The sequence below is a fragment of the Spea bombifrons genome, chromosome 7 (assembly GCF_027358695.1).
Source record: "Spea bombifrons isolate aSpeBom1 chromosome 7, aSpeBom1.2.pri, whole genome shotgun sequence".
NCBI classification, from domain to species: Eukaryota; Metazoa; Chordata; class Amphibia; order Anura; family Pelobatidae; genus Spea; species Spea bombifrons.
In genome coordinates, this window is record NC_071093.1 from 43,447,911 (window position 1) to 43,466,457 (window position 18,547).

Here is an 18,547-nt window from a genome sequence, read left to right on the forward strand (position 1 = left end):
CAGAGCTCAGACACAAGGCCCTAGCGTAAGCTGGCTACATTGGCGGAGGTAGCAGGCGTTGCCACACCGCAGCAAGTGCAACCAGGGGGGAGAAACTGCCCTTACCATAAGGGACAATTAAGGCATGACACTAGCCAGGAAGCGAACTGGCAGAGAAGAGATGCTGGCACCACCAGCAGCAGCAGCAGCAGCAGCAGCAGCAGCAGCAGCATTGGAAAAGGCAAATGAGTGGGCAATTGACGACCCGCTCACCTGTTTCACCCCAGGGCAAAGCATCCAAACACTGTCAGTCCTTGGCGTTTGGGAGCGGACTTCCAGAGCTCAGACACAAGGCCCTAGCGTAAGCTGGCTACATTGGCGGAGGTAGCAGGCGTTGCCACACCGCAGCAAGTGCAACCAGGGGGGAGAAACTGCCCTCACCATCAGGGACATTCGAGGCATGACACTAGCCAGGAAGCGAACTGGCATTGAAGAGAGACACTGGCACCACCACCAGCAGCAGCAGAATTGGGAAAGGCAAATGAGTGGGCAATTGACGACCCGCTCACCTGTTTCACCCCAGGGCAAAGCATCCAAACACTGTCAGTCCTTGGCGTTTGGGAGCGGACTTCCAGAGCTCAGACACAAGGCCCTAGCGTAAGCTGGCTACATTGGCGGAGGTAGCAGGCGTTGCCACACCGCAGCAAGTGCAACCAGGGGGGAGAAACTGCCCTTACCATAAGGGACAATTAAGGCATGACACTAGCCAGGAAGCGAACTGGCAGAGAAGAGATGCTGGCACCACCAGCAGCAGCAGCAGCAGCAGCAGCAGCATTGGAAAAGGCAAATGAGTGGGCAATTGACGACCCGCTCACCTGTTTCACCCCAGGGCAAAGCATCCAAACACTGTCAGTCCTTGGCGTTTGGGAGCGGACTTCCAGAGCTCAGACACAAGGCCCTAGCGTAAGCTGGCTACATTGGCGGAGGTAGCAGGCGTTGCCACACCGCAGCAAGTGCAACCAGGGGGGAGAAACTGCCCTTACCATAAGGGACAATTAAGGCATGACACTAGCCAGGAAGCGAACTGGCAGAGAAGAGATGCTGGCACCACCAGCAGCAGCAGCAGCAGCAGCAGCAGCAGCAGCAGCATTGGAAAAGGCAAATGAGTGGGCAATTGACGACCCGCTCACCTGTTTCACCCCAGGGCAAAGCATCCAAACACTGTCAGTCCTTGGCGTTTGGGAGCGGACTTCCAGAGCTCAGACACAAGGCCCTAGCGTAAGCTGGCTACATTGGCGGAGGTAGCAGGCGTTGCCACACCGCAGCAAGTGCAACCAGGGGGGAGAAACTACCCTCACCATCAGGGACATTCGAGGCATGACACTAGCCAGGAAGCGAACTGGCATTGAAGAGAGACACTGGCACCACCACCAGCAGCAGCAGAATTGGGAAAGGCGAATGAGTGGGCAATTGACGACCCGCTCACCTGTTTCACCCCAGGGCAAAGCATCCAAAAACTGTCAGTCCTTGGCGTTTGGGAGCGGACTTCCAGAACTCAGACACAAGGCCCTAGCGTAAGCTGGCTACACCGGCGGAGGTAGCAGGCGTTGCCACACCGCAGCAAGTGCAACCAGGGGGGAGAAACTACCCTCACCATCAGGGACATTCGAGGCATGACACTAGCCAGGAAGCGAACTGGCATTGAAGAGAGACACTGGCACCACCACCAGCAGCAGCAGAATTGGGAAAGGCGAATGAGTGGGCAATTGACGACCCGCTCACCTGTTTCACCCCAGGGCAAAGCATCCAAAAACTGTCAGTCCTTGGCGTTTGGGAGCGGACTTCCAGAACTCAGACACAAGGCCCTAGCGTAAGCTGGCTACACCGGCGGAGGTAGCAGGCGTTGCCACACCGCAGCAAGTGCAACCAGGGGGGAGAAACTACCCTCACCATCAGGGACATTCGAGGCATGACACTAGCCAGGAAGCGAACTGGCATTGAAGAGAGACACTGGCACCACCACCAGCAGCAGCAGAATTGGGAAAGGCGAATGAGTGGGCAATTGACGACCCGCTCACCTGTTTCACCCCAGGGCAAAGCATCCAAAAACTGTCAGTCCTTGGCGTTTGGGAGCGGACTTCCAGAACTCAGACACAAGGCCCTAGCGTAAGCTGGCTACACCGGCGGAGGTAGCAGGCGTTGCCACACCGCAGCAAGTGCAACCAGGGGGGAGAAACTACCCTCACCATCAGGGACATTCGAGGCATGACACTAGCCAGGAAGCGAACTGGCATTGAAGAGAGACACTGGCACCACCACCAGCAGCAGCAGAATTGGGAAAGGCGAATGAGTGGGCAATTGACGACCCGCTCACCTGTTTCACCCCAGGGCAAAGCATCCAAAAACTGTCAGTCCTTGGCGTTTGGGAGCGGACTTCCAGAGCTCAGACACAAGGCCCTAGCGTAAGCTGGCTACACCGGCGGAGGTAGCAGGCGTTGCCACACCACAGCAAGTGCAACCAGGGGGGAGAAACTACCCTTACCATCAGGGACATTCGAGGCATGACACTAGCCAGGAAGCGAACTGGCATTGAAGAGAGACACTGGCACCACCACCAGCAGCAGCAGAATTGGGAAAGGCAAATGAGTGGGCAATTGACGACCCGCTCACCTGTTTCACCCCAGGGCAAAGCATCCAAGCACTGTCAGTCCTTGGCGTTTGGGAGCAGACCTACAGAACTCAGACACAAGGCCCTAGCGTAAGCTGGCTACACCGGCGGAGGTAGCAGGCGTTGCCACACCGCAGCAAGTGCAACCAGGGGGGAGAAACTACCCTTACCATCAGGGACATTCGAGGCATGACACTAGCCAGGAAGCGAACTGGCATTGAAGAGAGACACTGGCACCACCACCAGCAGCAGCAGAATTGGGAAAGGCGAATGAGTGGGCAATTGACGACCCGCTCACCTGTTTCACCCCAGGGCAAAGCATCCAAGCACTGTCAGTCCTTGGCGTTTGGGAGCAGACCTACAGAACTCAGACACAAGGCCCTAGCATAAGCTAGCTACACCGGCGGAGGTAGCAGGCGTTGCCACACCGCAGCAAGTGCAACCAGGGGGGAGAAACTACCCTTTCCATTAGGGACATCTGAGGCATGATTTCAGCCAGGAAGCGAACTGGCAAAAGATACTGGCACCACCACCAGCAGCAGCGTTGGAAACGGAAAAAGGTGAATGAGTGGGCAATTGACGACCCACTCACCTGTTTCACCCCAGGGCAAAGCATCCAAAGACTGTCAGTCCTAGGCGTTTGGGAGCGGACTTACAGAGCTCAGACACTAGGCCCTAGCGTAAATTGGCTACACCAGCGGAGGTAGCAGGCATTGCCACACCGCAGCAAGTGCAACCAGGGGGAGAAACTACCTTAAACATTAGAGAGAAAAAATTTAACTTTCCAAGCTAAGAGCTGGGTAACCCAATTTGGGCAGATTGAATTTAAGAAAGGCAATCTGCTCCATCAGATGAGGTGCCATGCGTGAGCGCTGTGGACTCAGTATGTTTCCAGTCATAGAAAACACGCGCTCACTTTGAACAGTGGTTGGCGGACATGATAGAAGCTGCTGCGCAACCCATGAGAGTGCAGGCCACACACTCTTCTTTTCATCCCAGTAGCTAAGAGGATCAACATTAGGAGCAGAAGGAACTTCACAGAGGTAAAGTTTGACCATTTCAGCAGCACTACTCTCCTTTCTGCTGCTAGCTCTGTCAGATGGTCCAACTATACTGCCAAGTGCCTCTTCCCAAAACGCAGCTGCTCCACTCAGCTGTGTTGTGCTGCTTGTGGCACTGCTGCTGATGCTGCTGCTAGGGGTAGCAGACCACATCATCTCTTCCTCCTCCTGCACCTCACCCTCCTCGGACAGCATTCCCATTTTACGCTGCCAGTCACGCACCTTGTTGACCAATTGCTCCCGGTAGCTACTGAGAACATTGAATTTCAAAGCTAGCTTTCCCTTAATTCTTGGATCACAAAGGCACGCTAGCATCATTTCGGGACTCTCTTCCATTCGCTTGCGAAGGTGTACTTTTAGCAGATCCTTCAGCTTCCTGACTATGGCTGCTACGTCAGGATGTAGAGTGCCACCTTGAACAGCCTCACGGTTTCCAAGGAACACATCCATCTTGCTGCCTAGATGGGAGAACACTGGGATTACCTGGGCCAGACTGGCAGTGTTTGAGCTTAAATTTTCTGTGGCATCCCTGAATGGTTTAAGGACTGCCACTAGCTGGGCGATCACTGTCCAATCCTCCCTATTCAATGGAGAGGTAATCCCTATATTGTGCTCTGAGGCAAGATTATGGATTGCCCTCTGCTGCTCCAAAATCCTCTCTAGCATGTCTAACGTGGAGTTCCACCGTGTACTGACATCCTGACGTAGGCAGTGTACGGGAAGACCTGACCTCTCTTGCTCTTCCCTCAAAAGTTGGCTAGCCTTAACACTATGGTGAAAGTGCCCAGCGATCTTTCTGCAGCGGGACAGAACTACTGCTGCCACATTAGTTCCTTCTGACATTGCTGCCTTCACTACAAGATGGATGATGTGGGCTGCACAGCGCACACCAACAATATGACCATCTCGCAGCGCTTTCACCATATTGGCACCTCCGTCAGTTACCACAAAACCAACTTCAACATTGGTGCCCGCCTCTGCTCCCACCCAAAGGCTAAACATTTTCCTAATCGCATGCAGAATATTTTGGGAAGTGTGCTTTTCATCCATCACTTCTGCATGGAGAAGGAATGATCGGTAGCCTGCTGCAGCAACTTCCTTAGACACACCGGGCTGCCACCAGTGTGCTGTCAAAGAAAGAAAGGCATGCTGGGCGCTAGGTGCACTCCACAAATCTGTAGTGAAATGAACACACTGACCAGCAGCCTTGGAAAGCTCCTCTTTCACTGCTGCAACACAGGACCGATACAGCGAGGGGACAATGTTCCTGCTGAAAGTGGAACGTGACGGAACTGTGTATTGTGGAGCCACAGCCGCCATCAATTGTTTGAAAGGCTCCCCTTCAATCATGGAGAAGGATGCCCCTCCAACAGCAATGAACTGACCAATAAGTCGCGTTACTTTATTGGCCTGCTGTTTGGGCATCGTTCTCTTGGAGTGGAATGCCCCAAATTCTTCCAGGGTGGGCTGGGCATGCAGTGCTCCAACCTGCCTTGGTCTCTGGCTGCCAGCACTAGTTGCTGCTGCTGCTGCTGCTGCTGCTATTGGCTCAGAAGAAGAAGCTGTTGGGGTTTTTCCACGGCCACCAGCTATGCTGCCTGCACTAAGTTTTACCTCTGCATCTTTCCCCAATAGCACAGCGTTGTGTTGAGTGCTGAGGTGATGCTTCATGCTAGCACTGGTAAAATGGCCAGACACTTTCCCTCTGCTTATTAGCTTCCCACAATGTTTGCACTTTCCATAGCGCCCTTCTTCAACATTTTCAAAGTGCTCCCAAATTGGGGCGCGCATAGCCTTGGAGTGTGCCTTGGGTGCTGCTCTTACTGCTCGGGGTGGATGAACAGAGGCAGAACTAGTGGTGGTGGGACTGGTGGTAACAGTACTGGCCATAGTGGGACTGCTAATTGCTTTAGATTTGCTAGGTTTTGCTGCTGCTGCTGGTGGTGGTGATGGTGATGATCGTAGCGGAGAAGGTGGAGGCTCAGGGGAAAATTGTGCACTAGTCATTTGGACACTGCTCCCTGAGGAATCTGATTCCTGACCACTCATCTCCTCTACTTCCTCTGGCTCATAGTCTAGCTCTTCATTAGCCAGATCGAATGGAATTCCTGCTAGGCTGGAGCTAAGACTGATATCGTCGTGAGACTCGTGACTAGTAGTAGTGCGAGCAGGAAGAATAGACTCTGCACTTGGCCTCTCAGTCTCAGGCTCCTCTGCTACCTCGCTAGGTGGAGTTCCACTATGTGTAGCCCTCTCTCTAACTGTCTTTACAAAAATTTTGTAAGGACTTGGTGGCTTGCTAGAGGTACTAGGAGGACATGGCGTGGCGGTACCAGTGGGAACAGTAGGCGCAGCACTAGTGGTGGTAGAGGCGGTAGAGGTGGGGGTGGTGGTGGTGGTTTTCCCTACAAAGGAATGAGATCGCTTTGGTTTGGGACCCCTCTGAGTCTTGCTGCTAATTTGGCTCTGCTTGGTACCTTGCATGCTGCTGGTGGATGGGGAAGATGCTGCTTGGGGCAAAAGGCACTTCTTTTTAGTCACTGGGCTGGTACTACTTGTGCTACCCTTTAACTTTGAACGTGCTTCTGGTGCTTTAGGCTTTCCGTAAAAAACCATAGAGCTTGTGGGCCTAGCCGCACTACTACTGCCTGCTTTTGGTGCCTTTCCTTTACTTGATGATCCTTCAAGCAATGCTTCCCCAAATGATAAGCGAGAGCTTGGCCTACTTGGCCGACTAGACTGACGCAAAGGCTGCATCTTAGAACTGGTGGTGGTGCTGGTGGTGGTGCTGGTGGTGGTGGTGGTAGATGGAGCTTGTCCCTCCTTAGTCCCAAAAGGAGGATCCATTTCAAATTTTGTGTTGTGTGTGTAGTGTAGTGTAGTGTAGTGTAGTGTAGTGTTTAAAAAACTATAAAAAAAAAATAAAAAAATAAAAATAAAAAAAAGGAAAAACGAATTAAAGACAAAAAAATTAGAGGAAGTTCTCTTCAGTGCTACTGCTTAAAAAGTAAAACTATGCACTACTGCACTGTGCTGTGTGCAATCTGCCAAAATCCTAAAGTTATTTAAATTATTAACTCAAGATTAACTATTTAATAACTAGCAGTATTTTATTTTTAATTTGAATTTACACGGGCCTAAGAGCTTAGCCTACTACTATGCTAGCCTAAAGCTATATTTCCTTACTATAAGTCTACCTCTAGGCAGACGCTCTCAAACCCACTAAGCTAAAGTGAGGTTAAATCAGATTCAGTATATGATTTATTAATTAATATTAAGTTATATAATATTAATAGATTAGAACTAATTTACTTATATATTATGTATTATAGATAGAAGAATATAGATTATGAATTAGAATTTAGAATTAGAATTACTTATATTATAGATTATGAATTAGAATATTATTATTTATAATATATTATAGATTAAGATTAAAGAAGATTAGAATTATTTTAGTACTACAGCTAGTAGCTTGAAGCTTTGCTTAGTACAGCTCGTCACAGTCAATTTTTCTTGAAAAGAATTAGAAATAAAATAAAATGTCACAGCAAAACAGTTATCTTCACTGCTTGCTGCACTCACTAGCCCAACAAGTTCACTTCACTGATGGACTGAGGTGAGCAAAACACTAAGGGTACTTTTAATAAAATTGAAATAAAATGTAAAATAAATGAGAAAATCTTTGCAAAACAGTTAACGTCACTGCTTGCTGATCAAAAAAAAACACAGCACTTATGCGGCTGCACTCACTAGCCCAACAAGTTCACTTCACTGATGGACTGAGGTGAGCAAAACAAATGAAATAAAATGAAAGATTAATTAAGAAAAATTGACTTGGTCTCTTACTGTTGCTAAAACAAAGCACAAACTATAGAGCTGCAGCACCAGTACTAATAAGATTAGCTGAACTATACGCTAGTAGTAATTAATTAATATTATTACTTTTATTTATAGCTAATTTAATTAACTATTAAGATAAGAAAGAATTAGAGAATTATTGATATTACTGATTTTAGATTAGACACTAGTAGATGTTCTGAATGTCTACAGTACACTCTACACTAGTATACTATTACTAACTATAACTGACAAATATATATATTTTATAATGAATTCAATTATTAATTATATTAATTAATATTACTGATTTTAAATTAGACACTAGTAGATGAATGTCTACAGTACACTCTACACTAGTATACTATAGTATATATATATATATGACTGACAAATATATATATATATATATTATAATGAACTATTAAATTATAGATTCTATTAAATTGTAATTTATAAATTCTATTTAATTTATTTAAGCAGGACAGGCAATAGGCACTAGTGCCAGCCCAGGGCAAGGGCACCCCAGTGCCACTGAGGCACTGGGTGCACTGTCAACTCAACAGCACTTACACTAAAGTTGATGACAAATTAATTTTAAAAAAATTAAATTAATCAAATTATTATTATTAAATTAATTATATTAAGTAGCACTGAAGTGAGGATGAAGTACACTGTGAGAAAGGCTTACCAGTCTCACACAGAACAGAACAATCTCTCTCTGTAACGCTCGGATGCAGCACAGCAGTGTTGCCAAAGCAGTCACAGCGAAAAATGAATGGATCTCTCAGGCAAGCTCTGGTCTTATAAAGGCGCCTTCAGAATTCAAAAAACAGCAGCACAGGCATTGGACGAGACCCTTAGCGTTACGTCACAAGAGTGAGCTGATTGGACAGACGAGGATCAGCTCACTCCTGTTTGAAATTTTGGCGGTTGCGCGGCAAAAACGAAGACGATCACGAAGAATCTTCGATTCTTCGTGATTGTGAGTCTTCGTCTTCGCCTACGGTTTGCCGGCACTGTATTCTGTTCTACGTTCCTTCGGAACGAACAAAAAAACGGCCTCTTCGTGCTCGTTTTCATGTTCGCCCGAAGACGAATGCACAAGTCTAATTTTAACATGTGTCTGGCCTGGGGAGGAATAAATACCCGCACTTTAACGTATTTTGACAATTTTTGCACTAGACACAATACTTTGGCCCTTTGTCTTCATTCCTGGGATATCTGCACCACCTCCGTGCCTCCAAGTGATTACTTCTGCTGCAGCTTCGGCTTTGATAATTGGACTTTAAACAAATTTGTCGGAACCCACAAAAGAATGTTTGTTTGAAGAATAATTACAGTCTAAAGATCTGACTCTCTATACTGCATTTAACCCTCCCTATACAGAGAGTACAGAGCATGTTTCCCAAAATCCCTTGCTGTATTAACCCATACCGCTTATGCAGGGAGGCTCTTCCACTTATGTACAACCTTCTCAGAAAAGTAAAACTTCTTTCCATTCCATCTCAGCCTCTAATCCTCTAGTTTTAGATTCTGGTCTCTTGTTCTAACTTTCCTCCTCCTTTGGAATAAACTTCCCTCCTGTACTTGTTTCTATCACATCTCCTCTCTCTCCTCCAAATTATACATATTTAGATTCCTTTATTTTAATTTTTTATGAATTTCCTTTTCTGCCCAATACTGTACAGCGTACCAAGATACAACTTACTATAGAGGGGATAATATACGTCTGCCCTTTTATAAAATGATAGGAGGTCCCCTAAACATAGTCCTCCCTGAAGGTGGCACTTATGATACTTTATAAGGGGTTTGCAGGGTTCTTCAATAGCACCACATTATTATTATTTTCATTATTAGTAGTAATAATAATAACAGTGATAAAAATAATAACAATAATAATATTATTATTTTTATTATCACTGTTATTATCTATTTATATAACGCTAACAATTTACGCAGCGCTTCATACAATACATACACTCGAGGGGTATGATACATTAGGTGACCGATACATTAGGTGGAGAGGCTCGGCTCGCAAGCTTACAATCTTGAGATATTGGGAAAGGTGCGAGTATTAAGTTCCCTACACTAATTAGTAAAGGTGCTTGTTTTGGGACTTTAACGATACGACGGGAAGTTTGCCCGGCGTGAGAGATGGCCGGTCCGGGATTGGGTCGTGCGACCTGACGCTTGACCTGCAAAGATAAGGTCCTGCAGGACACGTCTCTGCTCTAATGTGACGTCCATGAGGAGCAGCACCAGTCTATTATAACAGCTCTGTAATTATTGTAACATCAGTTGCCCATCAGGAAGAATAAAAGGGTTCCATTTCTCATAAAAAGAGTCGGAATGCAAACCTCAAAAGGGATTCCGTGCTACTGAAGGCTTTTAGCAGATACAGCCACTTTAAAGCGAGATTAAGGAGCGGAACAGACATTAAACCTCAACCTTCCTCTAAAGAGCAAACTGTAAGCTCTGCAAAACTGGAAAGAAACTTTCCGACTCGACAGAAAACAAAGTATCTTTTCATCTCATTAATGCTTCCCATGCACAGAAATCCGTTTTTTTTTTGTTTGTTTTATGCCATCGAGTCATTCAGATTCTGATTGAAAGGGAACGTCGACTAAACCGCCTGTAATTCCCAAACATATAAAAATCATTAGTTTTATTATTGGGATTAAATGAAAATTGCTATGAACGTCTGGTTCAAAAGTTGAGAGGTTCTACAAGTCGGCACGAAACATCCTTGCCGGGATTTAAATCCTTTTTCCTCCCCATAAAGGTTTTTCATCCCAAATGCATGTCCTGTATTACTGATGATGCCTCGCCAATGCTTCATTTTCCCCCCTCTGGAAGCCATGTCTGTTGGGATCACATATATATAAACGGAGTAAAATTATTCATCTCTCCGGGGGTTTATGTCAGTGCTTTCATAGCATCTGCCGATTGAGGAAGAGACGGGAATTATTGCTGCTGTCAGCATGTTTGATTACATATTACCCAAGCCAAGAGACCTGCGGAGGACCAGCGTAAATCTGTATTTAAAGAAAGGCTCCAGCGTTACTTGGGGGGGGGGATCTAATAATCCAGGTTACATCTGCCAAACCCAATTCCCATTTAGGTCTGGGGGGTACCTGGATCTTATTAACTCAGTTTGCTTGTCTGAACACTAATAAATCAGGTGTTGGAAGTAGTATCCATTTGTAATGCTCGGAGTTTTTGAAGCTTGTCATACAATGCGCTATGGACTATGATGGTGCTATATAAATCTTAATAAGTGATATACATCCTAGACCTTAAGATCCATTGAGAAGGGCCCTCCTTACCTTTTGTCCCTGTAAGTCCAAATTGTTATGTCCTGTTTTCCAAGTGTACATCGCTGGGGAACATGACGGCGCTATATAAATCAATAAAAAATATTAATAAATTGCAAATGCCAAAAATGTTTAAATGATGTTTATAAGGCACACAAAAAAAAATTAAGTTTTTGCCTAATGTGACTGCATCTAAAGTTTGTAGGGTATTGGATAAATCAGATGGGGCCAACACCATGTTAAGGTTTTTATTACGCTGCGGCCGATGGTAATCTATTTTTGTTTAAAAAATAAATAAAAATCCGAAACTATCCTTTGCTCTACGACCGCATAAATAGCTGATCATGCAGTATATCTGTCCTAAATGTTCTAGTTTTAAATGTTGTATTTTATAATCGAGTGTATTGTATAACTCTATATATTATTTGAGGGCAATTTCTAAGTTTATAGTTATTATTAATGATTTCGGATTAAGTATATAGCGCTGGTAAACGGTGTCTCTTACAGCGAGATGTCACCAAGAGACCCCTCCTCCCCCATTAAATATTCCAAAATTAACGCAAAATAACAGAATGAACTAAAAGTTTTAAGGAATTCCGACCCTGGGTCGTACCAGAGAGACGTACCGCGCGTGCTTGTAATACTGCGACAAGGAATGACGTTTTAAGTAGATATCCGTTTAATGCGATAATTTCATTCCTGCATCTAGTGGGAATAATTGATTTTAGATTGGGGTGGGGGAGTCCTGGCCGCAGGCTCACAACCTCGGCTAATTTTATTTTAGCTGTTTATTAGCCTGTCTCGGTCCCAGGAGAGGCTATAAACGTGGGCCATGTTGATGATGGAGAATGCGTCCGTCTTTACAACTTCGCAGACATTGAGCAAAGTCATTTGAGTTCGTTATTTAGTGCAAAGAATCAAATAATCGCAGGAAAAGGGGCATGCTTAGAATGGAGTTATTCTTCAAGATGAATGAATTTACACGATCCAGATTATAAACGTAAAAGAACAGAAATAATGAAGCCATGTAAGATGCAGAACTTGTGGCCTCATCCTTTTCATATTAGAAAAATACTTTCCGCCCCACCGATACACAGACAGTATGAGTCAACTCTGCCGGTCGACAAAGCCACCTAACAACCGGAAAAAAAACTCTGTCTGACTGCTCCCCCATAAAGTGTGCACATTGTCACCATACCTGGGAACTCCCAGGATTTGCCCCTGAGTCTTTTGAGTCTTTTGAAGGGGCAAATTCTCAGGGTCCTCTTCTCCGATCTCTGATCATATATAAGACTCCCAGTTGTTACTTTTTTCTCCCAGTATGTTATGGTTGATATCTCTGCTTGAATGCAGGTGATTCAGTTAAGTGTATCTATAATAAATGACAAGTCAAGGTTACCATTTGGGGTAACCTTGTCTCAGGGTCGGCTCATTTGGAAAGTTTGCAGATATACTCGTCACATATCTCCAGGCTCACCTATTTACCATGGTGGACCCCCGCTATGGTCAGGTCCCACCCTACTTTAGGCTTACCAGTCACTATAGTGAAGAGGTGAAGACCCCCAGATGCCCATATGATTCCTGGTGTTTCCCATGCGTTCTTCAGTCATGGAATTATGCGCATCAGAAACATTTACGAACTTCTGTTCCCATACCTGATCCAAACATCCGCCACTCCTTCCACTCTTCACCTTGAAATATCTGTTTAAAATATTGAGAATTAGGTTTTTTACATCATTGGCCTTTTTTTTGTTTCCACAAACCAGTAATACGTTAATAAGTGAAATATGCACCGGAACTTGGTTTAAAAAAATATCCCAGCCATCTTCTAAAGACCGGGATGCAGTAATAATGCCCAGATGCTTCGCACATGCGTGGCCAGGGACCCTGCCTTAAGCAGCGTTAGAACTTTAAAGGCAACGCGAAGCATTAGCGTGGATTAACTATATGTCTCGCTGCTCATTTATTAGAATATGTCCTGCTAGAGGCGCGTAATCCCGCTAAGTGTCTTCGCGCAGGACAATGTTCTGTGATTAGAACGAGCTTTATGGTCCTCTGGTGAAGAATAGAACATCCGTCTATGCCTGGGAGAAAAGCCACTTGAAACGCTTCCAGTCTACCTGGCGCAGTCCTCTCCATCAGTGCCGTAATTAGGCAGTTGGGGCAAAGGGCAAATGTTATGGAAATTATTTAAACCAGCCCCCCCCCCCCCCGATGCTAAGTGAAACTGCCTTGAAGTCAGCGGGAACAATTTTGATCCCAGACGGATCATTTCCTCATTAAGCGAGGATATTAGCATATGCATCTCCAGCTTAAAGGCAATTAAATTTCAACCTCGCTGGAGTGCGAGCGGGGAGGCAGACTCGAAAGTTGGCTGGCGGCCTCCGCACATACACAGCAAACAAATGCACAAACGGACAGAGAAAGGGGTACCGTTTACAGGAGGACCTCTGAAGCCCCCCTGCTGTGTTTTTAAGTGCCCTAAAAAAAAAAAAAAAACCATTGAAGCCATTAAAAGTTTAGACGGAGATTTCCTGTAGCCAGTCTCCAAAGATCTTGGCCGTGCTTTCCGGTTAAGACATTGGCACATGGTGCATTTGTTCGAACAGGGGGCAGAAGATATGTAACAGATGCCCCTTCCTACCTCTCAGGGTGAGACGTCGAATCTGGCAGGCAGTACAGGCTCCATCAGGAGTAGCCCTTATGGCTGGCATCAGGGTGGCTCTGTGCAGATAATTGACAAAAGCCTGGCTGACCCATCTGAGGTTAATTTTCTTATTAGCACTTGTTTGTGCGCGGTGGGCGACTGTTGGATGTATAATGCAGAGAAGCGAACATCGGCTTCGTGGAAGAAAGGGTACATCGCCAACGTGGAAGGTCGTCAGTCCTACGTGCAGAAGAATGCGTTGTTAATAACAAACAAAGGCACATGCGCTGCAAAGAAACATACTCGTTACCCACATGTATTAAACATTATAAATTTATAGCTACCTCCTACTCTAACAATAAAGGCTTCTACAATCAGCCTACAGAGAGTTCAGAGCTTACATTCTCCTGGAAGGCTGCTTATACAGAATGACCTTTACTGTACAATAAAAATAGATCTAAAGACGACGGACATAGAACTATAGAAACACAGAATTTTCCGGCAGATCGGCCCCCGTCTAGTCTCCCGTTTCTCCTACTGTAAAGACTTGAACCTTAATCAGTCGTTGGTCTCGTCTTAGATTCAGGAGCCATATGCCTATCCCATGCATGTTTAAATTTCCTTAAGGTATGAACCTCTACCTCTTCTCCTGGGAGGCTGTTCCACTTATCTACCACCCTTCCAGTAAAGCAGAACTCCCTTACATCGGGCAAAAACACTGGGGTCACTGGGAGAGTTGGCAGCAGAGGCTACAAGAAAGCTTTAACTCCTTGATTCACTGTACATTATGAAGGGCCAACACCAGCAGGTTCCTACCAGCAAGAAGGGCTGAGCTGGCCCTGTATAATGGAGAAATGACCCTGATTTAACTATACATTATACAGGGCCAGCCAAACGCTTCCTGCAGCAGAAGCTCGCTGGCGTTATTGGATCAGTAAAGACGTTATTGCTTTTAGTCTTAGCTTGTAAGCTGGTAATAAAACCCTTTTCCCATCAAACCGCATTACTGGTTTTAAAGATCATAAAGGTATATATTTAGGGGAGCCTGGCAAAAAAAACCCATATATTAAATAAGCCGTTTTTTCCCCCAAATACTATTTCATTTTGGGGAATTATTTCAGGCGGTTTCCGATCCCTTTTTTATATCTTTTCCCCGGATATTCTGGTAGCGGGGAGAGTAATTGTTACATTCAGAAAAGCTTCTGCTGCCATCAGCCCATTAAGAATCATTAGAACAGAGACCAGCGTTCAAGCAGTAATGAGACTTTGTGATGAGAAATCAATTTTTGCGTGTAATGGGATAAAAATGTAGTCTTGGAAAATCTATTCAGGTGCATTTTCAATATTGGATATATTTTTAATAATTAATAGTTTATATTTTTGCAAAAAAAAAAATAAAAAAAAAAGAAGCTACATAGACATAAATCAGCTTTTAACGATGTTTTAATATCTGCATGTTCGTCAAATTGGTTTCCTGTTCATGGCTGGGCATCAATTGACCAAATATAATATTTTCACACATATAAAATTACATTTTTTTGTAAACTTAGCTGTTTTTTTCTGTGTTGTATCTGATTTAGGATTTAGTGAGCACTCAACTCGTTAAGAGTAGTTAACTTTAAATTTGACTCCAAGTGCCACAAGCAGCCAAAGCTGGCATCGGGCTATGCTTCTCATCTGATGGCTAGAAGAATCTCCGGTGGAATAAGCAGAGACCAAGCTCTGTAGCGTAGCGAAGAGCTAGAAGGCCAAATCTCGGGACCAAACAGTCTGGAGCGGACTCCTTAGTACACATTTGATGATATATATAAGACTCCCAGTTGGTGCTTTTGCTCCCAGTATGTTATGGTTTGATATCCCTGCTTAAACGCAGGTGACTCAATGAAGTGTATCTTTAAACAGTGACGAGTTTCCATGACCGGTATTAGAGCCATTTGGGTCACACACATTTGGCGAGTCACTGCGTTCGTATCTTCCCGATGGGCTGTTAAAGGGTTAATATTTCAAGTGTCGCCGGGGCGGCTTATTTAGAAAAATTCCCAGGTATGACCATGAGCTGGCCTTGTCACCGCTGTCAACAGGTGCCACCACCCCCTGGGTCTGATGAAAAGATCTGTGGGAGAATTCATTTCTAATCTTTGATAATGTCTGTCGGAATTGCCTTGAATTTCACTCCAATGCAGTTTAGTACATAAGGTCTTGTAGATCACGACAATCCTGTTAGATCCTTAAAACATTCTGCGCCCGAGTCTTGAACCTTCTGTAGCAATCATTTCATATTAATGTATCAATGAGGTTAAAAGTGACTTTGCTGTCACGTAACAGAGATGTAAACATTTATAATGTTCCATCCTTAGATGAAACGTCTGAGTATCAACTGCGGCTAACAGGGGTCCTTTCCATTTCTCTTATCGATGTGTCCCACACACAGCCAAACTATGGACGTTTCCAAGTTGTTGAATGTTCCCTCTACCTGTCGGTTGACCCGTCTGTTTACCTGACAAGACATTACAAATTGATCTTTGTGATATAAGGCTGAATGTCTGCTGGCTTTACTGCAGATCGTACACCGCTCTTTGAATTGGCTTTAAATACCTCGAGGCTCTGTTTAGCATTCCAAAGATAGGATTCCCATAAGGTCACCCGGTATTAGCTGTAACTTTAATTAAAGTTACGAGAATACACAGAAAAGTGGAGCCTAATGCATGCTCGGCGTTCGGTGCCCAGTGCAAATCAGATACAAATGGGCGTTATCAATAATTAAGCAATGCAATTTAGTGAAAAGCATGGCAGACGTTAATGAAAATTGGTCTCGGAAAGGTTACGAGGCAGTAGAAGCAGCTGTTCTGCGAGGTAGGAATAGAATCAGTGATGGGGTCTGTAACGGAGGTACCGTCCGGTCTGCACTCCCTGTACAGGGGGTCTAGCAGACTCTGAGCTCAGATTCCTTCCCTTTTGTTCCCTGAGACTCTATGTATTGTTAAGGCATGTGGGGTGATGACATCATATTCCAGTATAGTCTCTATACTTGAGGACCACTGAAGATCTGTTCCTACAGATAGGGTTAGACTAAGGATTTTAATTGCCCCCGGCACTTTAAGGCCAGGGGCTACTACACGGCGTATGTATGGCCACCTGTTGGATACACGCAGCCGCACGCTATGTTCTTACACTTGCCCGGCTGCGTGTATCCAGTCCAAAGCTGTACAATATAGGGATGGGAATGGTCATTTGCCCAGCTGGTACGGTAGATGGCCAGTCCATGCCTGCCCAACGAACACAGATCTCCTCTCTCCTCACTTAGACTGCCAGGGCCACTCTCCTCCTTGCATTAACATCAGGAACCCCAAGATTATAGGACATGCACCTCTTATGCCAAAAAATGACCTGGAAATATAAGTCAGCCATAACCATGTGACAATACATATATATAAAGGTTCTATGCTTTATGCTGAAGACAACTGATAAAGGAGTAGAAATGCAACAAAAACCCCCCAAAAACACTGCATTTCCCCACAAACTTTCAGGGCACAAGAGGTTGGTAAGCGCTGCAGGTAATCGCTCAATAATCCTCCTTCCTCATCACATCACAGGGGACATTTTTTATTAGCTTATAATGAACATGATATGGAGGGCAGTTTCAGAGCGAGTCGCCGCGGATTATGAGTTCATCCAATGCGCTTCTTGTCTTGGAAAAAAGTTGGTTCTTATTTCAGCAAATATTATGACCCCTTTCTCTCTCTAATCCCCGGAGTCGCGAAGAGTGAAAAACATAGCTTCCCGTTTTAACCTTTAAACAAAGAGCAGCTATTGGTCTCCTCTGTTTCGGGTCAAACGAAACATTCTTTGTATTCAGCCCGTTTGTAACCGAATATTAGCGAAATGAACCGATGTAGGTTTATGTGGTTAAGCGCACCCTTGGGTAACATTATAACGTAAGCTGATGGCTATATTTAAAATGCATCCATTTACGTTTCTTCTTTTCTCTCTTCAGGAACTTAATGCCTAGGACTTCCGAGGGGCAGATAACCATGGAGAAGACACCAAGCTACTTTGTTACTTCGGAGGTTCCAAAAAGGATCTATAACATGTCCAGGGACACCAAGCTCATAGTGGTCGTTAGAAACCCAGTGACCAGGGCTATCTCTGACTACACGCAGACGTTGTCTAAAACGCCATCCCTTTCCAGCTTCCAAGCGCTGGCCTTCAAAAATTTCAGCACGGGAATGATTGACACGTCCTGGAGTGCCATCCGCATTGGGATTTATGCAAAGCACCTGGACAATTGGCTCCAATACTTCCCACTTTCCAAATTCCTATTTGTTAGCGGGGAGAGACTGGTCAGTGACCCGGCGGGAGAGATGAGCCGCGTTCAGGATTTCCTGGGACTCAGGAGGGTCGTCACGGATAAACATTTCCACTTCAACGAGACCAAGGGATTCCCTTGCCTGAAGAAGCCCGAAGGAAGCAGCAGGCCAAGATGCCTGGGCAAATCCAAGGGCCGGCCACATCCCAACATCGATAAGAACGTGTTGAAGCGTCTTCAAGAATTCTATAGGCCGTACAACATGAAGTTTTACCAAATGACCGGTCAGAACTTTGGTTGGGACTGATACTAATCCTGAGAGGCGAGGTGGAGGATGGACTGGGCCATATTGAAGGGTTCTTTTACATGTTTAGATCTTTTTTGCCTTGCCAATAACACAATGCCATGGAACTGAATCGAGAACCCGACTTAATGCTTCATTCCTTCCTATAGATAGAGACTTGCCTTAGCCTTTTTTTTAATGTATGTATATAATTACCTGTTGGAAATGCACCCAACAAGAGGATCCGTTCTCTGTAATCTTACCGCTCTCGTCAGTGGACATGTAAAGCTCAGATTTCTGGGAAAACATTATTAGCTTTTTATTATTGTAATAATTATTTATATCAGAGAGCACGGTCATTATGTATACTGAATGAGTAGAGCTCAACATTTGAAGCACAAGGGGAATAATAAACGCAATTATTAAAAAAAAAAGGTCTTTGACTT

General features: G+C 45.0%; 1 protein-coding gene across 1 annotated transcript in view; it reads left to right on the plus strand.

Annotated features, from left to right (window-relative positions):
- HS3ST6 (heparan sulfate-glucosamine 3-sulfotransferase 6) overlaps positions 1–18,535 on the plus strand; it is a 34,805-nt gene extending 16,270 nt beyond the window's left edge. Inside the window, exon 2 of the mRNA XM_053471522.1 lies at positions 17,507–18,535. Within this exon, the coding sequence (XP_053327497.1) occupies positions 17,507–18,125 (619 nt within the window). The 3' untranslated portion in view covers positions 18,126–18,535. The remainder of the gene's footprint in view (positions 1–17,506) is intronic.
- Positions 18,536–18,547: the final 12 nt, after the last annotated feature.